A 22809-nucleotide genomic window follows, 5' to 3' on the forward strand; every position below is an offset into this window, starting at 1 on the left:
TATCTTATTCAGAAGTCCTTCATATGTTTTGGATCAAATCTTGGATTTAAGAAAAATAATTAGTGGGGGAGAGCCATAAAATAAAGTATTTATATATACGTATGTTTATTTGTTTGCCCTGTCTATCAGTGAAGGCTTCATCATACTAGCCCGTCTTTGGTGCCATCCAGGGTGAAGCTGATGGATGTGGGAGGGACAAAAATAACATGGTCTTACTTCTGTCTTGCTATTTATGACTTAAGCTGTATTTCTTTACTCATTATATTTGCAGGATGTGCCCAGGGTGAGAGAGACCAACAGGGGTGTGTGCTAGAGCTTGTCAAGCTGTTTTAAGTGAGGGACAGTCAGGAAGAGGTGATTATGCACTGAGGTGAGTTTGACGCTTTGGACAAATGTCATACAGCTGTGACATACAACACGATAAATGGATTTCAGAGTTTCATGGTCATTTGCTTGGAGGATTAACTAAAATATTAATGAGTGTTATAAGCCGTAAACATCAAGTGCATCCTTTGTAGTCAAGTTATTCAACTGTTTCTTTCATCCCGACAAAGTATATGAGTACATGGGCCCAGGAACTCAAAACACCACCACCAATGTTTTCTGTGTGAATGTTGAGTTTCTTGCCACTAGAGGGCGACATTTACAAAGAAATCATCTGAGATTCTGGGACTGTCTGATATAATTAAATCTATGTTTAATTACAGTTCTTTTTAATAACTCACTCTGTCCACAAATAAATAATCACATTCTGTTATGAACTTTGCTGCTTCTGTGCAAAAACAAAACATCCACAACAGGAATGTTTCATTTGGCAGGTACATGAGGTTCATACCATAGTTTGTGTCTTGGGTGGGTTCTTCAGTGTTGTCTGTTTTAATTTAAGTCAGAGTGTAGAAGGAGACAGCCCCGGGCCTGTTCTGATATCAGTCCACACCCACCACACATCATTTAACACTTGAACTTAACTGGATGAGCTGCAGCTACGATCATCTGCTCAGAATAAAATAAAATAAAAAAAGAAATCTAGCACTGATCAGCACTCAGGAATCTGCTGTGTCAGCTCGCACGCTTTTGATCAGATGGTGCCCAGAACTAGAAAAAGACAGAAAATAATCTCACTGTTTTGGTTTTATGGACATTTAGGTGAAGTTTAATTGATCACTAGCAGAGCTGGTCAGAGACATGAGCAAGTCCTGGCCACCAGTGGGCGCCTGTCGTCATCTAATCATGCCAAGTAATGCATCACAAATATTGATGCACTTAAATGTTGGAGCACAGCAACAAATTTTGTGGTTTACTGCTGTTAACAGTTATATGGACAATACTAAATATTGATGTGTTATTTTATGCACATTTTATACGCTCTCTCCACCTCCTTACACTCGTATTTCAAGTGTAATTCATTTGCCAAAAAGAGACAAAACTCAGAGATGAATCTGACTGATAGCATTTTTCCTCCTCCAATTTTTAATAGATATCACATGAATATTGTTGTCATTAATAAAATCTCCTGATATTGTGACAGTCCCAGGCAGCTGAAAAAAATTGTGGGACACTTTTACAGATTTGGAAACACTTAACCATTACACATTCTACAAAATAAATATTGCGGTTTCTATAGTCTGTTTGGGAATGCTTATACAAAAGTTTGATTTTGACTTTATCAGATTTCGGGGGAAGCTACACTCAAATTTAGTATTTTGGTATGCTTTATAAACTTAGATTAGGACAGTGCTACAAGAATTGCCCCAATAAGGGGCACGGTGCCAAATTTGGGGGCATTGTAACCATTTTTTGATGAGATTTTTGGGGTACGACAGTGGATTTTGGCGGTGTGATGCACTGAATATCAGAAGCACTGTAGTAAATTTGGGCACGCTATTACAACTAGTTCAACTATGGCTAATAACAGATTTTGGGGAAGCTACACTCGAATTTGTCATTTCGACATGCTTTAAAAAGAAAAATCTAGATTGCATCAACACTACAAGAAATTCCAGGATTATAACAACAAACCACTTTTGGGGTTGTTTTAACAAAGAATTTGGGAGCACTATAACAATTGTTTTTTGTGATGAGATTTTCTTGGTGCTACATATTTTGTGGTATTCTGTACCATATTTGGAGCTTTATGTGGCACAACTGTTGATTGCAATACCATGTTTGGGACTTTAGCGGCACTGTAACCACTGTTATGATCATAACAGCACACTGGGGCCCTAAAAGAAATTTTGAATTGTGACTGGTAACAGATTTTGGGGTGCTGTACTGTGAATTTGGTTGATTTTAATGTGCTAGATTTAGGAGATCCTTGGCCATAATCTGGGGGTTTGGTTCTAAATCAAGTTTAGGTACCATAACAGATAACAAAATTTGGAGTTTTGGGGGAACTGCTTGAACATCATAACAAATAACAAAATTTGAGAAATTGGGGTAACTTTAACGAGTTTACGTACTGTAATGAGTAACAAAATTTGGGGGATTTGGGGTAACTATAACAGGTTTATAGGTTGTGTAACAACTAACAGACCTTTGGGATTTGTGTGGACTAACTGTGATTCTGAAAAGGGAGTGAATATCAGATTTGGGGTATTTACTACAAATTTGGATCTTGGGGATTCTTAGGATTTTGGGTATTAAAACCAGAGAGTGAATCTCCTAATTGTAGTATTCTTTACTTCTGTATTGTCACTCTCTATGTAACTCTGCACAGAGTGAGTATTGTAAGTCTCGCATATGATTCATTTTTGTTGAGTGGTTCTAATTGTCACAAATTGAGGTTTTGGGCGACTGTTTCTGCTTCATCAGAGGAACCCAGAAACTTCTGTTCCGTCCCTGAAAACCGGGATGATGCATTAAAAAGGAAAAGACTGACTTGGGGTTTAGTTTACCAGACTGTGTAATATTTTCCCATTGATTCACGAAATGAAAAAGGGGGTAAAAATCCTGTGTCAGTGATCCCCCCTCTTCCCGAAAAGCAGATCTGCGCTGCTGTCTCCTTGCGGCCGAGACGCACAGAAGCCCTCCATCACCGGAAAGGAATGCAGAAAACTATGTAAAAGTTTCCGAGTGTGTGTGTTCGTCCCTCTGCGTGCGTGCGTGTGTGTGTGTGAGGTTACACATAATTTTTTGGCCCGGCTGGATGTCGTAAGAGCTCTCGGCGGGGCAGGCAGAGCTGGGAGCAGCCCCCCTGTTAAGTAGCAGATTGTGTGGAGAGTCTTCCCACTTGGAAAGAGGCTCGCCGACGCGTCTGGGAACCAAAAACCCGCGGAGCTCTCTGACTTCAACACCGGACCACCTCACTCTCCCTTTCTTCAGGTTGGGGGTCTACAAACAGAGATTTAAACCTTTTTTTTAATTTTTAATTTCTTGAATCAATCCAAAGAAATTCGGCAGTCTCCTCTATAGGTCAGTCCTGCATGAGTTTTTTTTCCAGGTAAATTACAGTGATAAGATGACACATAGATTATAGATTTTCTTGCAGTTTTTAAGGTTGTGGTATTTGCAGGCTTTATTAGCTCTAATATTACAGTTACCAACATTTTTAATCGGGATATTTCGAGAAACGCGTGGATTATTGCTTGGCATTTTGGTGCGTAATTGCGCACGGCGCCGGGATTTGATGCTCGCTTATTCTGAATTTCTCTCCGTTATCGTGGGTATATCTCCTCAGCAGATATATTAGATTATTTAATGGACCCGTTCAGCGTAATTGCAGCAGAACATAAGCTGCTTTAGAAGGAGAAAAACTTAATCTAATGCAGAAGTCTGCGTTTGTGCGCCTTTTTCTTACAATTCAATCGTTCTCCATAATATTATATTTGATTTAATGGCTGTTTTGAAGCTGTTAAATTGTGCCCTTTTCGAGGTTATACCTTCAGTCAGTCTGCCATGTAATATTTTTTTTGGCTGTCTGTGGAGCATTTTACGAGCGCACGGATCGTGGAAGACTTGTTGAATATTCCCGCCATGAACGCTGCGTTTTCTTGTGGCTTTTGCACAACTAATTGACGGAAGATGTAGATTGAAATGATAGTATTTTTATATGAGGCAGGTTACGGAGGACTGACGTTCAAATTCGGGGTGCGTAAAGGTTTTGTGAAGCCCCGAGGCTACTGCGGGGCTGCTGTTTAAAGGTCTAACCGCCTCCTCCGTTCCTCTCGTCGCAGCTTCATTCATGTGCTGCTGAGCCAGAGGAGCTGAAGATGAAGATCAGGCTGTCTCTGGCGGCAGCTGCCCTCCTGGCAGTGCTGCTGTCGACCTCTCAGGCCCAGACGCCAGGTAAAGCCTCTTCCTCCTCCTCCTCCTCCTCCTCCTCCTCTCTGTGATCCAACACATCTGACTTCAACTTCTCTCAGCTCTCTGCCTTTTTTCTCTGACTGATGTGTAGCTGCATATTTAGCCTGAATAAAAAAAATCACAGAGAAAGAAAATGTGTTTGTGAATTGATTTGTTTGACCTGTTTTTGCCTTTTCAGCCTCAGTTTAACCTTTGATGTTTTTTTCTTTTCACTCCAATAATTCCAGTTTCCTTCAGAAATTCACAAGATTTCCTCTTCAAGAGAAAAAAAAAAACTGTCCCAGCTTCAAATATCTGGTTTGAATTTATGGATAGGAGTCATTTTTTTTCTACCAAACCAGTAGCACTTCTGAAGTGGTTTTGGATGTAATTTGCCTAGAGCGGTGACGCAGCTGAGAAAATGCAATAAAATATGCCCTTCAGCTGGTGATACAACAACCTCAATGAAGAAAAATCTGTTGCAGTGTCAGAAAAGCGTAATTAATTTAATTTTCCAGCAGTCCAGTCCTTTTTTTATGTCATCGATTTGCATCTATTAGTCTAGAAAGACAGTTATGTCTTAAAAACAGCAAAAAGAAAGAAAAATCATGTTTTTTAGCATCTACTGCATCCGATGTGAGGCTGTACAGATGAAATAAATGTGCGCCTGTAGGTTAAGTGAGGCATCTCAGCTACTCAGATAGATGTAGTTCAATCTTTTTTGCACCAGGAGGGGCCCTTGCTCAAAATCTACTATCTGTTACTGTAGCTTACATTTTCTCCAGTTTCAAAAAAGAAAAAAAGTTTGATGGCACATGGCCAAGTTTCCTCCCTACGTCCTTTCTCCTGATGGAACGGAAAGACAAAATATGAGTTTCACATTATTTTCCAGAGGTTTTAGAGGTTAGGAGAGGAGAAAATCTGCTCCTCTGTGCCTCTGGATTTTCTCTCAGAATAAAAAAAAAGGACAGAGCGCAATAAAAAAAAAAAACCCTCATCAAATCAGCAGCAGGAGGAGGAGAATCTTTCTTTGCTCTCCTTCCAGGAGAATTTCTGACCTCCTGTGACCCCCTTAAAATGTCCCAGCAGGGGCCCTCGCTCCCTCTCCAGAAGTCATCGTAATGGGGTCGTATATATTCTGCCGTGTGGAATAGTTTGACACGTAAGGGCCGGAGTTTAAAGGCTGCAACACCTTGAAGAGAAAAGACTCCGAACAGGAAGGCCTCTGCTCTAAACTGTCACATTTCAGGTGAAAAATTACAAAATAAAAGCAGTTTAGAGCAGATTCCCTGGATGCCGAAAAGCTTCAAAGAAAAGCTGGATGTGAGTGTGTGTGTGTGTAAGAGTGTGTCCCTCTGGAGTTTTTTTTGGGGTAGTTTTTGGCCCTTTTGGAAGCAGAAGCAGCAGCTCGCGGCCCTTGAATTGGCTCACCAGGTTGGTGGTTCCTCCATTTTTGACGTCCTGTCACCCTCCCAGTCAAGTCTCGACCAGGTCAGCTGACCCTGAGTCTTGGCTTTACGACAATATTTTTCAATGATATTCTTCACTCCCACACTAACAGAACTGGTTGGTGGTCTAGAAAAAAGGGCGTAGATACCGTGATCTTTAAACTGGAGATAGAAATTGTTTCTTTGAGTAATTTTACCTGTACTAGGGCTTCGTTGTGTCTTCCTGTAGTACTTCTGAAGGGTCTGTCCGGCTGTAAAGTTTCATAAAATGAGTACAAACTCTGGAGCTCAGATTACTGTAGATTAACGTTCCTCCACGATGAGACAATTAAGAACTAGACGCACTGTTTCCACCTGTTTGAAGAGGGACATGAAGAAGTTAGATCTTGTTTAAGAAAGTGAAAGTTTTGGAAGTGAGTGTTCAATTCGGGGGTTTGGCAAACTCTATTGATACACAGCCCTAGATAAATGCAGTTTGTGAAACAGTATTGAAATCTAATCTAAAGATCTTTATTTTGAAAGTCTAATTAGACATTGCATGTTTATTTCCATGGAACAAGAATGACGTGCCACGAAAAATTTGTCCATGCTCATGAATCTAATAGATCAAATTTTGTCTGAGACGTTGAGTATTGATACTACCAACACTAAATCTTGTTTTGAGTATTGATACGAGCGTCAGTGAGATCAATACCAGTAAGAAAATCGCTCTTTCATTATCAAAGAGTAGACAAACTGTCTTTTAGTGACACAAACAGTTTTTCTCAAACCAGGGAGTTTGCGTTTGATGAAGGGTTATTCCGATAGAGTTTGAGATTGGACGGGTTTGGGTCGGGTCGGGGCATATTTTTCACATATTTCATAGGCTCATGTTGGATTTGGGCTGTACTGTATTTATTTATTTATTTATTTATTTTCCTTTTTCTCCCCAGTTTAGTTGTTGTCAGTTCCAATGCCCTGCATGTTTTGTCCCTGTCACTGAAACTCCTACTGTTTGGTGCACAGAGGGAAGCTTATTAAGAAAAATGTCAGGCTGTAATTGGGTTCGGGCTGAAATATTCAAATGAGGGTTGAGTTTGAATTTTGTTGTCATTGGGCCTCTGGGCTCAAGTTTTTAGGGACAATTAAAGCGCTATGTTTCTGCACTGATCTGATACCACGTAATTTATTAGCCTCAAAATGGGACTTTTCCCAGCACTGTCCTGCAATAGTAGACATATGTGAAAAACAATAATAAATTTTGTCATTGCACTGGTATCAGATCGGTACTTGGTGTCAGCTGAAATGGAAAGTTCGGGTAACGGAAAAGGTTAATGGTCAATATGTTAAACCCCTCAGCCACCAGGACACCCCCCCACTGAACTATTTTAATATGAATTACTTTACTAGGTTTTTGTTGTCTTCTTCATGTTAATCCTTTCTCGGTGGAAAAATAGATTTTTCTTGTATTTTTGTCATTATTTGCTGGATAGAAATAGCCAGATAGTTCAGCTAATCTTGTTGTTAAGCTATGTTAACTTGTTCAATTATAAATATTCTTCTTAATATTATTATTATCTTATTATTTTATATTTATTTTAAGTTCTTATTAAGATTAATTCTCTAATTCAAACGAGTCCTAACCAGTAAGGCAGTATAGAAAAGTCGTTGCATTATAGCAAGCTAGATTTTACGGTACACAGCATTTTATTTGTCATAGTTTATGATGTTGTTCTCCACCCCAACCTGAAGAATATCATTTTAAAATATTTACAAAAAATAACCCGTGGTCCCTCGTGTACATGGAAACTTTTTGTCCGTTCCTCTAAGTTGTTGTAAACAACTTTTCATGTACACGTGCATGATTCTCCCGTGTCAGTAGTCACGAGTTTAACTTTAATCTTTGTGCACTTTTATCTTTTTGTTTGTTGGTTAATGTACAAAGATCAGTGGTTCTTAAATTAAAGTCCAGATCCTAAAAGGATCCTTGGAGTTCCTGTCAAAAGCAGAGAAAAGATTGCCTGATTTTATTTTTTTAAATTTGGGGTCTGGGGTAGTTTAAGAACCTCTGGTCCAGATTTTTGGGAAACGAACGAGCAGAAAAAAAGACGTACACGTGTCTTCACTGGCATTGTGTATTCTTTTGTGAGGTTTACAATGGAGACAATGAAAGTGATCAATCAGATCTTTATCCATTGTATAATCAATATCGCAGAGTTTCATCAGACTTGTGTGTTTTTGTTTGTCAATTCAACATCATGAGTTGGATTGAGGTCATGGACGGTCTGCTGGATGTCAGCTGGTCCGGTCCATGTTGGGGGGGGGGAAACTTTTTATTTTTATTTGAAGTAACTGGTGATTTCCAGAAAAACACTTCTTCCATTTCATCACCAGCAAGAGAATTTTGGATGCAAACCACAAAAAACATGTTGGTTATCTGATAAAGTGACGTGTGTGGAAGCAAAGAGAGGCCATAACCATTTCAGTTATGTAACCAACTACATACCTACTTTTAAGTTTCATGTTTAAAAACGACCCATCTGAATTTATGTGGTTTGAAACCCCTCTTCCAATTTTCAAATAAAGTCTGTGCTTTAAAAAAGGATTTCTTTGTGGGATCAAAATTGGGAAAAAATAAATAGATACATTTAAAGTCTTAAAATCTGTTATTAAATTGCTCAGATTTAACTCATCATTTATGGATCTTCCCACTATCCTTCCAAAATCCTTTCTGGACAGGGGGATTTCAAAACATTTTGGTGCAATAAATTCAGTTTTTTTAGTAGTAGATTATATAGATAAATGTGTACATCTAGGTATTCACTGGTTATAAGTTTTGCACTTAAAAAAAATGATATCTTTGTGGTATCAAAATTTAAACAGAAAATTCCAGCGTTCTGAATTTTCAAAAGTTGCTCAGATTGACTTTGTCTTTTTTTTTTTTTTTTTTTTTTTTGTTTACCTAACTAGAGCTTTTAGATCTGAAAATGACAAGTTCAATTTGAGCATCTTGAAACAATTTTTTAAAAAAGTATTGGACACTTAAATTTTTTTTCCCTTGGTTTCATGAAACTGGAAAAAAGCTTTTGAGAGCTCAAAACTTGAAATTTCTCCTGGAAAAGTCAAAGTACATCAATCCTGACAGGTGGTTTTCATAGTAAAACATTTCCGTGCTATAAATTCAGTGGTATTTAGTGGGAGATATTTTTTACAACTAGGTATATAATTGGTTATAAACCTCGCATTGGCCTTATTTTGCTTCTGTAGACTTGGTCACAGCCAAAATTGACCAAAGTTTTCATCTTCCCGCTCTTTGTGTCTCCTTCTTGAATGTTCTGAACTGTAGGAAGGTAATGTTGTGTTGTTTCGTCGTGTTTGTTGTCTCAGTGTGTTTTTGCTTGAGTTGTTGACTGTGGCTTCTCGCCACTCGAGCTCAAACGGCGGTCATTTTTTTTTCTTTCCAAAATGGCTTCCCCTCACATCTGTGGTTTGGTTTGTCTTGTTTTGTTTTGCTCCAACAGTGAACTTGTTAAGCTTCACCCTGGAAGTGTTGACTGTTGGAAAAATCCTTTTTTTATACTTCACACTACAATACATTCACCACCTAAAGCTGCAGGATTAACCATTTACCTTTTTCTCTTCACAGTCGACCCTCCGTCAGATTTGAGGTTTAAGATTTTAAATGAGAGATCAGTGCAGATGAGCTGGAGCAGACCACAGTCGAGGATACAGGGCTACAGAATACAAGTGACCTCAGACACAGGTGGGTGCTCATTTACACCTGCGAGTTATGTCCTGCGGAGCCTGAGACATTACAACTGTCATAAACTCTCACAAACATCAATCTGCCCGGCAAGACTCAGCACTCCCTGCAATTATCAGGAGATTTCTGCAGACACGTGTTTGGCTCCGGGAGCTTTAACGATAAAAAAAAGGGGGGGAAAGAAAAACATTATCACTGCCACGGAAGATTATCTGCATTAGTTTAGCTCAGGAGTGTGTGTGTCATCCGTCAGAGTTAATTAAACACCTGAGATGGTTTTGAAAAAAACAGCTAAAAGCCGTTAGCAACCTCTACACATTATTTAAACACTTATTTTTAGAAGGAAAATCTGCTGTGAAGTTAATTGTACCAACGATGGCCTTTCTGAACCTTCACTATGGCCAAATGTTTCCACATACTTTTGCTCCAAACTTTGTGCCACCAGTTTGGGGGAAAAAAAGACCTTTTTCACCAGGACAGGACCCCAAAGCACAGAGCCAGAAGCTAGTCGTAACTTCACTTGGCCTAGTTATTACTTCTTATAAAGTGTTTAAGTAGAATCATCATAACTGACATATTTGCATTAAATTGCAAAATTTTTTACAATGTAACTATTACCCACTGCTAGCTAACTGACAAAACTAACATTAGCTTGCGTATTTACATTCAGTAACTGCCATATATAACTGTTACTGTTTGCTAAGTTAACTAGCTAACTAGCAGAACTAATGTTAGCTTGTTTAATAACTTTAAATAACTGACAACTGTTACTGTTACTTGTTGTTAGCTAACTTAACTAGCTAACTGACAGAACAAATGTTAGCTCGCATATTTACATTCAATAACTGCCATATGTAAGTGTTACTGTTTTAAAATGTAACTGTTACTTACAAGTAGCTAACTTAACTAGCTGACTAACAGAAATAACGTTAGCTTGCATATTAACTTTCCATAACTGCAAGTTGTACCTGTTAAGTACTGTTAACTAACAAAACTAGGTAACTGAACTAATATTAATATTAATATTGGATATTTATGTTCAAGAACTAGCAAACTGACAGAACCAGTGTTAGCTTTCATACCTACATTCCATTACCTAACTAACTGGTTAACTGACAGAAGTGATATTTGCTTGTAAATGTATGACCCATTTGGATTTAAGAGTAAAGACACCTCACATTTAAAAAATCTGACATCAAAATGTTGTTTAGTAATGATATTCCAACATATAACTCTCTTAAAATCACACATTGGTGTTTGTAACATTTCTTTCTCTGTTCAGATAAAAACAAACAAACAAACAAATAGGATTAAATAGTGAGCACTAGATGTTAGCTTTGCCTTTAAACCACAAAAGTATCTCTAAGTAAAATTCATTTTCAATTAAATTGTACAAGTGAGAGCTTAAGGTGTTATTTAATGTTTGTATAAATGTATTAATAATCCTGTAAACCGTTAAATAGGCACAAATATCCCTTAAGTAGTAGAATCAACAGATGAATAAATCCCTTTAAAAACCTATTGACATTTGAAGCAAAAGCGTTTTAAAGAAATGGGCGTTTAAGGGTTAATATGATTTTGATTCATAGTAATGCGGAAAGTTTTCATTAAATTGAATCATACTGTTGTTGTATGTTTACACGGCTCTTCCAGTCCTCAGGTCAACAGTCGGAATCAGGTTTTTCATGAAGCGCTGTTCTGTTTTGACTCTCGGAGAAATGAAGTAATGCAATAGTTTCCTAATGGCTTCCCTCTGACTCTGTGCATTCCTGCAGAAGAACCAACAAAAGAATTTACTCTGACTGCGTCTGCGACTAAGACCCTCATCTCAGACCTGAGTCCAGATGTGGATTATGTCGTAACGATATCTGCATACGCTGGATCAGAGGAGAGTGTACCCATCTCCGGCCAGATCACAAGTGAGTCCCTGTGTGTGTGTGTGTGTGTGTGTGTGTGTGTGTGTGTGTGTGTGTGTAAATCAGCACCAGACATCGAACAAAATGCTAATAAAGTTTGTCTGCAGCTGGTCTGTTTTGGCAGAAAGTCACCGTGATGACAAACAACAACCTGCTTCAGTCTAAAAAACCAAACTGGACAGTGAAATAACTAAAGACACCGAGTACTGAGCGGACAAAATAACAAGAACACCTGACGGCGTATTATAGATCACTGGTTCCCAACCTGGGTTCTGGGACACCCTTAGGGGGGCGCCAGACATCACAGGGGGAGTTTTTCTGCTCTGAGGTCGTCAAAATCAGATTTACTCATGATAACTAAAATCACAATTTCAGGGTAAGACTTTTCCAGCTCCTCACAGCTGTGTTTAAATAACATATTTATATACAAAATGATTATTTCACCTCTTCATCACATTAAATCAGATGTTACTGTGCTTTTATCAAGCAAAATTATGTCTTGTGATAAAAGTCTACAGACAGGAAACAAATTAATAGATTAATAGATAGCATTTTCAACTAACAATTGATTACTTGATTGATAATTAATAAGATATAAAACACATTTTTTCTTATGTTTGACTCATTTTCTTTTTTTCTTATTTTAAGTTGAAGTTTCTTTATCCAATGACCGGCTTCACCAGACAAAACAGTGTCAAATGAGGTGCAATTAATGCCCTTTCGAGACTATTGATTAATTATCAATTAATATATGTTTAATTGGTTAAATTTTTATCTGGCAATTAATTGACGAATGATTAACCATTAACTTCATTTACAATCTGGCTCATCAAATATCAAACTTATTTTATTTCTTTATCTAAAAAGTTAACTAATTCACTCAGGCAGTAATTTATTATGAAAGTAATCTCATTACAATTTCAAGCAGTTTCAAGAACTTTATCCAAAATCAAAGCACTTTCCAAACCTTGATAACATTAGAATTCAATTGTTTTCTGTACGAACGTGCAATTTATACAAAAGTCTGAAAACACGACTATTTAAAAAGATACATTTCTTTGTCCTGTCCGAGGAAACAATCTCCACCTTAAGGTCGCTGTTCTTGAGTTTTTGATGGTGTCACATGATCTTCATCACCCTCAGATTTCGTCTTTTCTCGTTCGTTTTTGAGCACTTCGACTTCTCGTCGCTCTCGTCTTAAAAACCAGAAGGGGTTGTGATTCCATTCTGCACCCTGGAAACAACAACTGACAAAACAGTCTCACCATCAGATCCAGTTAGTGTGGCATTCAGAATGAACAAAGCTTTGGAAAACTTTGAAAGCTGCAGACTAAAAGCCTGTTTGGAAAGATTTTTAGAAAGCCATCTTCAAACATTTTTTATTTTTATTTTATTATATGTTTACCAAAAGGAGACTATTTGGATTTAAGGCTATACAACACACAAAAAAATAAAGACAAAAGAAATTCTTGTGGTGAAACTGTTGTCTGAGCTGCTGTTTCCAACGTCAAGACTGAACCTTGAACCTCAATATGTGGACTCTTTCTTAGTCGGTGAATTTTGGGATGACATTATGATAACACAAAATAAGATGGTTTAACAGCTTTAATTTCTACGACGTGGAAAACATCCTCATGACAGCTACATGACTTAAATCATAAATTACAAAACAAGACGACAGAAACAAAGACACGAGGAAAAAGACAAAAACAATGTGGCTTCAAAGTTTTTGAAACAAACATCTTTATGAAACATAGAAAGGGCTGGTTGCATTATTTGGTTCAGTGGTTCCCATCCTGCGGGCTGGACCTCCCAAAAGTGTCTCTAGATGAACATGATGGGTCGCAAGATAATTATGTTTTGTTGTTGTTTGTTGTTTGCTTCTTACTTTCTTCAAATTGTTTGCTCTCTTGTGAAAACTTTGGGACAATAAAAATAAGAAAGTGGTAAGTAAGAAAAGTCATTCTTTAGTTGAACTGTTTGAATTCATGTCCATAATAAATGATGATGAGTGATGAGGGTCATAAAGAGCTTAATACAGTTTTATTTGAAAAGGGGACAAGTCATAAAGTTTGGGAACCACCAGGGCTGGTTTCTGGCCTGAGAAAGATTATTTTTTTTTAATCTGTAGAATAAGATTTGCAGGTCAGGATATCTGTGCAGTGCTACAGCACTTCATTCACAGCGGTATTTAATATTTAATATTTGGATATTGCACAAGTCCGAGGTTCTGCAACCTGCAGCTCTTTAGCTGATGGAACTGAATAACGGTTATTTTTTTAACATTTAAATTTTCATTTATTGTTGTTGTGGGTCTACACTGTAAAAACAAAGAAAGTTGAGAAAACTCAAAATTTCGAGGCTGCAAGTTTTGAAAAACTTTTACCAACTACTGATCTTTTATTGAGATGATTTAGTTTTCTTCTTTAAATCAACTTAAATCTACGGGTTTTAGACCCCCCCCCCCCAAAAAAAAAAAAAAAAAAAAAAAATATATATATATATATATGTGTGTGTGTTGAAAAATGACTGAGCAAATGCATTGAAATGAAAGTGAATGTTTCAGATTTTAACATTTTTAATCAAATTAGTTTCATTTGCTTTTTTTTTTTATTTCTAGAATTTGAAGATTAACATTTATCTAAAGCAGTGGTTCCAAAACTTTTTCTAGAATGACCCCCTTTCAGCAGCTGTAAAATGTTTGTGCCCCCGATCAGTCATTAACAACAACTGGTGATAGAACTGATAAAAAAAAAAAAAAAAGATTCAGAAGTTGAATTTAGTGAAATGAAGGTTAGCAAAATAGAATCAGCAGACTCTTGTTTGTTTATTTCTCCTACAGAGATCATATTCATTCAACTTTGTTTAGTTGAATGTTAATTTTGAAAGTTAAAAAGTTTGGGTTGGGCTGCAAACTCATTTTACAGTGTAAAGTGATTCTTATGTTCTCAAACTGTTCTCAAATATATATATATAAAAATATGTAGCCTATACACCATATTTTTAAAAAAAGTTGTAATATTTTGTCTGCTAAAATGTGTGTCTCAGCCTTTGTCTACGGCTCAGTGGCTTTTCCTCTAAATTTTGGTGGTGGCTCGTCTTCCTGAGTCTCCATCAGCTGTCTTCAAAAAAAAAAAAAGAAAAGAAAAGTCTTCAGGAAAACGAGAGAATTTAATAGCTGTGAAAATAAAAATTTTGATGCAAATATGGTCATTCCCAATGATCATGAATCATATTGCAATCACAATATCTGCCAGAATGACTGTAATATGATTTTTTTAAACAAATTGTGCGACACGCCAAAGACCCACTGAGTTGGTCAGCAAAGAGGAAACACAGTCAGTCTCCAAACTGTAGAGAATATCAGACAGGAAGAGCAGCTGCAGCAGGTTAAAAGACACAAGAGTCCAGTAAACGTTGACGTTCGACAGTGGACGTATGGATCAGTAGATGAGCAGTGACCCAGATTTCCAGCGATGAGTGTCATGGCAGCGGTTTGGTGGGGACGCCTGCTTGGCACCGCCGCAAACGCTGATGATCTGAGCTCCGGAGATTCCCTGGAAACCTGTCAGAAACATTGACATCAACGCAACTCAGTTTTGCCGTTTGGGAGCTCATTTTGCACGTTCCTTGTATATAAATGAGGAGGAACTGTTGCACAAGAACCCCGTCAGATGAGAGAATAAATCTCCTGTATGGAAACAAAAGGCGAGTTATGGTTCCAGCTCCAGTGTTCTGCTGTTTGTTGAAGAAAAGCAGTGACAGTTTCTGACGGAATACGGTTCTTAACACGATATTAAAATGAAGATTTGATACTTTCAACCACACACTCTTAGAAATAAGAGTTCCAAAAGGGTTCCTCCTGAAGGGATGAGATTCTACCCAGAACATTTGCTTTTGAAGAACCCTTTTTCTGAAGTAAGAGTTTGTAAAGGATTCTTCATACAACTAAGGGTTCCATTAAGAGCATTTTCATCCAAAAAATCTTTTTAAATAAAAAATTCTTCAAGGATTGTTGAAATCCTTGAAGAACTTGCATTGGAATATAAAAGGGTTCTCAGTAGAACCCTGTGAGTGGGATCTCGTTAAAACCCATGGACTGTAAAAGGGTTCCCAGTAGAACTCCGTGAGTAGGATCTAAGTAAAACCCTTGGAATTTAATTTTTTTTTCTGTAGAACACCTTGAGTGGATTTTAGGTAAAACCCCTGACAATGTAACAGGGTTTTTACGGGAGAACACTCTGAATGGGTTCTTGGTAAAACCCCTTGAAATGTTAAAGGGTTCTCAGTAGAACCCCCTGGGTGAGTTTCTAGGTAAAATCCTTGGAACGTAAAGGGTTCTTTGGTAGAACCCTATGACTGGGTTTCAAGGTTAAACCTTTGGAATATGAGAAGATTCTCCAAAGAACACCTTGAGTAGATTTGAGATTAAACACTTTGCAGTAGAGGACACTGAGTGGCTTCTAGGTAAACTGTAAAATGGTTCTTGGTAGAACCCAGTGGGTGGGGTTGGATGGAATTCCTGGTGGGTTTCTAGGTAAAATTCTTGAAATGCAAAAGAGTTCTCTGGGTGGGTTCTTTTTAGCACCCTTAGAAGGAGGAAAGGTTCTAGATAGGACCCCAGAGAGGGTTTTGGGTGGAAGAATGACACTGCAGAAGGGTTCTCTGTAGAACCTGTCATAGGGGGTTCTGAGTGAAAAGTTTCTAGGTGTAACCCTTTATCCTTTTGGTTTCTAGGTATTCTCTGAAAGGTTTTTCTATGGTGACCAGCCAAAGAACCCCTTGTGGTTCTAGTTAGAACCTTATTTTTCTGAGCGTGCGGGATGGATTACCTAACTTTAACTGATGATGTTCTTGTCTTTCAGTCGAGTCGAGTGGCAGCACAAGAGAACCGTCCAGGAAACCAGACGCCTCAGATTCAGTCAGTAAGTTCTGCTCTGTTCTCTCATTCTAAACTTTAATTTGACGAGAACCTTCACTCACAGCTGAGACAATGAGTCACGAAAGTCTTCGCTCTACCTCCTCGACTTTTCCACTTTTTGTTCTCGAACTCTCTTCCTCTCTGCTGGGCGGCGTCCATCAGCGTGAGCTCAGCGGCGATGGGAGGCTCCTCACCACACAACACCCCATTGTATAGCAATAATCAAAATTAGGCCCCCATAAATCTCTGAAGTATTCGGTCATCGCTTTGGTCCCCTGCCGGCCAATTATGCCAGCGTGGAGGAAGCCGCACATGCTCAGTACGGGGGTCGTGGGCGGGGCGGCGGGGAGGGCGGGGGGGCTGTTCCGTTGGAGCCGGGGAGCGAGCTGAGAGGAGCCCGGCCCTGAAGTGCTGAGAGAAGTGGAAACCATTACAGATGCTGATTTACAAGAGCGCTGCTGCTGCCGGCCTGGCTCAGTTCTGCAGATGATGACGAGCTGATTTTTCCTTCTTTTCATGAGAGGAAAGTCAAAAAGGAAAACTCCCAGAAAGCAGAGCGAAGCAGAGAGTCCAGCACCTCTACCTACAACAGTACAGACTGGTTCGACATCCAGGGCGACGGAACAGCTGGTAAACAACCAGAACACAAGGAACAATGATTCGGTTAGACGCTCATCTCGAGTAAGACGGAACGTTTATGAAAATAAACATTTTATCACATTAAATGGGATCAAAGTAACACTGAGAACTTTTCCAGGTTCTCAGCTGACCTTAAAACCATTTTAACAAATCCCTGATTCTTCAACAAGCCTGATGACTTTTTAAAAGATTGTTTAATTCACATATCAAGACAGAAAAAGGGGGAAAGAAGGAAAAAATAACTGAAACAAAAAGAAACAGAAAATCAAAAACATCAACATCAGAAAATAAGTAATAATAAGAAAGATAATAGCAATAAAACGACTTTTACGCAGGACCACTATTACCCAGGGACTCCTCACGTGGTTCATTCTCATGTGACGAGGTTTCAGGATGTGATGTCAGGATTCTGTTGTCTGACGTCTGAAGTCTGTTGACAGAAAATGATTCATTCGTATCATCTGTCTCATCTTTTCAGTTTTCTCCCTTTGATGGATTTACAAACTGTGAACTTTAAAATCTGACTGATATTTTATACTTTTTCGATACACATGTTCATTTGACCTCTCTCAGCTCCCTCTCCCTCCTCACTTTTTTTTCCCCAGAATGCTCTGTTGGCGCCGTCGCCGATGTGGCGTTCTTGGTGGACGGCTCCTGGAGCGTGGGCAGGCAGAACTTCAAATTCATCCGCAGCTTCATCTCGGCGATGGCCGGCGCCTTTCATATCGGAGAGGAGAAAACCCGAGTGGGCGTGGTCCAGTACAGCAGCGACACGCGGCCGGAGTTCAACCTGACCACACACGTGACCCGACCGGCGCTGCTCAAGGCCATCAGCACGCTGCCGTACAAAGGAGGAGACACCAAGACAGGTACTGATTCTTATACCGTTTCCTGTTCCACTTCAGTTCAGTGTTTCTTAATTATCTGTGAGTTTTGTAACTCAGCTCAGAAAACTCAAACTGATGAGGTTTCCATGAGCGATTCTTTTTAAAAGTAGTTTGTGATAAAGAAGCGTTAAACCTGCACAGTGTGAGCAGACACTCTGTCTGTGCATCATTTAAATCTTCATCCCTGCTTGTCTCTCTTCTCCTCCAGGCGATGCCCTCAACTACGTCCTGACACACACTTTCACCGAGGAGGCCGGCGCCAGGAAGGGTTTTCCCAAAGTGCTGGTGATCATCACAGATGGCAAATCAGAGGATGCAGTGGAGAGCTACGCCAAGCAGCTCCGGAGCAGGGGGGTGGAGATCTTTGTGCTCGGTACGTAGCCAGGACAAGTTTATTACATTCCACATCTTACATTTTCCATTTGTATTTAATGCTTTTAGCTGTTGCTCCTGAGAAAAGCGGCTCGCGATGACGTAATAACAGAAGGTGAAATTCCTACATCATTAACATTACGAGCGAGTGATAGCAAGTTTTATGTATGTTTACGCTTCGCTGTCAGACTTTCCACAATCTGAGGATGGAGAAACAGAAGTGGGCTGTTGCTATGGTGTTAAAGAGGGCCGGTGCTTAAATAATAATAACAGCTCATCATCTGCAGGCTCTGAAAACAGGTCACTGATTGATAATTGCTCAGTTAAACATGAAATATGCTCTCACTTTTTGGAGGAGAAGCCGGTTTCTGGAGTTTTCTCAAACCACAAGAGAGCTTTACTAAAGTTATCAACATCTGAGCTGAGAATGCTGTGCAGGAAAACAGTGATATGTGATTTATTAAAGGGACAGTTCACCCCAAAATCAAAAATGCATGTTTTTCCTCTGGTGTGTAGTGCTTTTTATCCATCTATATATATATATATTTTTTGGAGTGAGTTGCAGAGTTTTGGAGATATCAGCTGTAGAGATGTCCGCCTTCTCCTCAGTACAGTAGGACTAATGGGCACTCAGCTTCTGGTGCTCAAAGCACCAAAAGATGCATTTGAAAAATTCAGAACCAGCGTCTCTTTCCAAAACTCATGACCCGGTTACTCAAGATAATCCACAGACCGTGTTGTGAGCAGTTTCCTTCCAGCAGAGAGAGGGTACTTCCAGTAGATTCTACTGTAGAAAGCAAACTAAACTGTCCCTTTAAAGGGATAGTTCACCCAAAAATGAAAATTTAGTCATTGTCTGCTCACCCTCATGCCGATTGAGGGTTGGGTTTATTTTCACAGTTTAGTTTCACAGGACAACAGCGCTGCAGAAAAAGTGAATGATGACAAAACACCCGAAAAAAAAACATAAAATGCCTCCATGCTGCTCGTCTGATGGAATCAAAGACTCCTAAAGTCCCAAAATGACGTTTGAAAACTGTCACACCACACACACACTTCTCAGGCAGTGTGTAAATGTGGCTCCAAGCTAAGGATCTACCGTGAAGATTCAGGATAAAAACATGATGTAAATAACTTTTTTTAGTCAACTTGGCATGTTGGGATTTTAGGAGACTTGGATTACACCAGATGAGCAGTATGGAAGCATTATGTTTTTATTCTGTTGGTGTTTTTTTTACATTTAAAAACTGGTAACCATTGACTTCCATTGTTTGGGAGATTCTGCAACACTGTTTTCACCTCCTGCGAGAGGATATTCTGTGTCAATATGTCAGAGAACATGACGTAACTAGTTTTTTGGGGTTACGTTTTACTACTACTGAACATTCTCAGGTTCAGATTTGTACCTGTAGGTAGATTTGGTTTGCAGAAGAAGAAAAGACATCCAGCTTGACACACATTTTAGATGACAAGCATGATAAAAGCACTCAAAGGCTCAGATGACTTGAAGATTAGGAAATAGCTATGAAAAAAACCCTCAAATAAAAATTGGAGCCAGATTTATCTACAGTAAAGTGCAGTATTGATAAAACAGGGTAAGAAAGGGAAGAAATCTTGTAGAGAAACAAGGAAGGAAGAAAGAAAAGGCGGCGTAATATGTGAATTATTTTATGTTATCTTGTCCACAAAGTTCAGGTAAAAAATCTGAATCTGCAAAGCGACCAGTAACCAGCTGTCAAAAAATGTCACGGAGCTAAGAGAAGAATAATTCTCTCAGGTGAGTAAAAAAAAAAAAGTAAAAAGCCTCCAGAAATGCACAGAAGTGCACTGAAGTACAGTAATGGAGTAACAGTACCTTATTACTTTTCCCTCCAGTCAATCAGAAAGTTTTGACCTTTGAATAAACTATACTATGCAAGTGTTGCAACATAATATAGGACGGTAAAACTCACCTGTCTTAAAATGGAGGTTCATATTTACTGCCCATGCTGTCAGACTTTCCAGCCAGGGGAGAATAAAAAAAAAAAAAGTTGAGGCTTGGGCTTTATTTGTTTTTTTTTGTTTTTTTTTTGTCGATTGGTGGTGAATCCAGCTGGAGAGCTTTTAATTTGCTAACGGGGAAAACAAATGTTTCACTTCACATCTTTATAGATTTCTTATTTCATCCAGTATTTATAGATCTGGAGCAAAATTCAGCCTTTACCTCTGACACAGCGATCCTCACACGATGCCAGTGACTTTACAAGGACGTCTGTGAGTTCAGTTGTAGCTCAGAAGGAGCAAACGTCCCTGAATTAGCCGGCAGTGACAATCAGAATGGCTACAGTGGCACAATTTTGATCACATGCTGTATATTCAATGCAACTTCGTGTTTTCCTCGTCTGTTTCAGGTGTCCAACAGGCTGATGAAGCGGAGATGAAGCTAATGGCCTCCACTCCTCACAAAACTCACATCTTTACCGCCCCCAACTTTAACGAGATCAAGAGTGTCCAGAAAAGGTTCATTTCTCAGGTGTGCGCTAGTGTCGATGATCAACTCAACTCACTCGTCAGCGGAGAAGAAGGTGAGATTTTTTGGGGGATTTTTTTTTTATTTTCTGTCCTCTATGAACCCTTTTACAGTTTGTAAACAATCTGCTGCACGCGCAGTTTGGCAACAGAAGAACAGAGAACCACAACAGCTCGTTAATGGGCTCTGCAAACACTAGCAGTTTTGATCGCGTCCCCAGTCCAGTCAACACGTTTAATAGCTTACAGCTGTAGATGCCGAGATTGCTCTGCAACGGTCGTGATCCTGGCGCAAGTCTGTACAACTTAAGCTGACCAGTGGAATATCGATTCTGACGTGTCGTATACACAACAACCAGACATTTTGGAGATTTTGGTGCTCGTAAAACATTTAATTCAACATTTGCAGCTTGATAACTCATCTGGATGACTGGAGGAGACCAATACTTCTGTTGCCAAAATGTGTGCACAGCTTTTTCAATGACATCGGCTGTCAAAGAGTCTGTTATCTTAGTAGCAGTAGTTTAAGGAAATGTAATTATTTGCTCTCTTCAAGGTGGATACAGGTCCTTAAAATGTCCTGATATGTCTTAAATTCACATTTACTAATAAAGAACCGAAAAAGTATTGAATAGCAGTCAATTCTGTTTGATCAGGTCTTAAATATTAATTTATCACATGCAGTAATGATGGTCTGAAATGATCTAAAATGAATGAGTGAATTTGAATGCTTCTGTTCATTCATTCACTCATTACAGTTTTTTAAGGTTTTTGCTAATAAATGTATTTGAACAAAAGTTCTTTAACTCAGCCAGTTACTGTCATGTTGTCTTATAACAACAGCTCTAAAGACATGCTAATTACAGACAATATTAAGCAGAACAGACATGGGCATCAATAAAGGCAGAAATTGGTCTTAAAGTTAAATAAACATGGCAATAAAAAGTGTTAAATCTTACATTTAACTTGTTGATACAGATACACACCGTGTTCTTGGAGGGAGTTAGATAACGAGATCAAAACCTCGTGTCCAGATGTAAATATGAAGCTATAACCTAGCTTAGCTTAGCATAAAGACTGGAAACGGGGGAAACAGCTAGCCTGGCTTTGTCCAAAGGTAACTACCAACATCTCTAAAGTGCTCGTATTAAGATAACAAACACATTTCCAAAATATTAAACTATTAGGACAAATTTGTGTACATTTATTGCTCAGGACTTACGCTGCAGATAGAGAGTAGATCTCAGTTTGTACATATAAACGATAATTCTGGAGTTCCACAAGGTTCTGTGCTTGGACTAGTTCTGTTCACCTTACCCACCTCCTTCCTTTAGGCGCCATCATCAGGAAAAATGTTTTGATTTGGTCCGATATAAATAAACTTGACACTGATGTTCAGATAATCTTATAATTCTGATTCTGATTTTTGCAGCCGTCGAGCCAGCCTCTAACCTCCAAGTCCTGGTGGTGACCTCAAAGTCCATACAGGTGACCTGGGACGCGTCTATCGGAGAGGCTACGGGATACAAGGTGCAGATGATCCCCATGATGACCGGCAGAAATCGGCAGGAGCTGTACATGGGCCCGGGCCAGACCTCTGTGGTGGTCACAGACCTTTCTCCAGACACAGAGTACCAGATCAACCTGTACGCCCTGAAGGGCCTGACACCCAGCGAGCCCGTCACCATCATGCAGATGACGCAGCCGATTTCAGTATCAGTGGGTGAGTGAAACATAACCAACATCATCACATCATCAATAAACTTTCTCCTTGAGTGGGTGCTGAGTATCTTTATCACCAGGAGTTAGATGATAAAATCAACACCTCTCTCATGTGCATTAGGAGCTACAGCCAGAAGGTGATTGGCTCAGCTTACGTAACTTCTTCTAAAATGACAAATTATTGTTTTTAAAAATCAAAAATCCTTATCATCAGCACCTCATACCTGATGTCAAGTGTGTGTTTCATGAGATAACTACCAGTTTCAAACTTGTAAATACCATTCGCATCGAGTTGGGACTCTTTCACACCTACATCATTTGGTCTGGACTTTTGGACTTTTTCACAGTCTGGACCAAACAGATTAAAACCCTG

At 39.1% G+C, this 22809-nt stretch overlaps 1 protein-coding gene across 1 annotated transcript in view; it reads left to right on the forward strand.

The window, feature by feature from the left end:
• Positions 1-3168: 3168 nt before the first annotated feature.
• col12a1b (collagen, type XII, alpha 1b) overlaps positions 3169-22809 on the forward strand; it is a 193266-nt gene continuing 173625 nt past the window's right edge. Inside the window, exons 1-9 of the mRNA XM_084737671.1 lie at positions 3169-3321; positions 4173-4284; positions 9355-9471; positions 11247-11390; positions 16253-16312; positions 17553-17816; positions 18043-18207; positions 20597-20770; positions 22147-22437. Coding sequence (XP_084593797.1) covers positions 4209-4284; positions 9355-9471; positions 11247-11390; positions 16253-16312; positions 17553-17816; positions 18043-18207; positions 20597-20770; positions 22147-22437 — 1291 coding nt within the window. The 5' untranslated portion in view covers positions 3169-3321; positions 4173-4208. The remainder of the gene's footprint in view (positions 3322-4172; positions 4285-9354; positions 9472-11246; positions 11391-16252; positions 16313-17552; positions 17817-18042; positions 18208-20596; positions 20771-22146; positions 22438-22809) is intronic.

The sequence above is a fragment of the Lutjanus erythropterus genome, chromosome 15 (assembly GCF_056507025.1).
Source record: "Lutjanus erythropterus isolate fLutEry1 chromosome 15, fLutEry1.hap2, whole genome shotgun sequence".
Lineage (NCBI taxonomy): Eukaryota > Metazoa > Chordata > Actinopteri > Lutjaniformes > Lutjanidae > Lutjanus > Lutjanus erythropterus.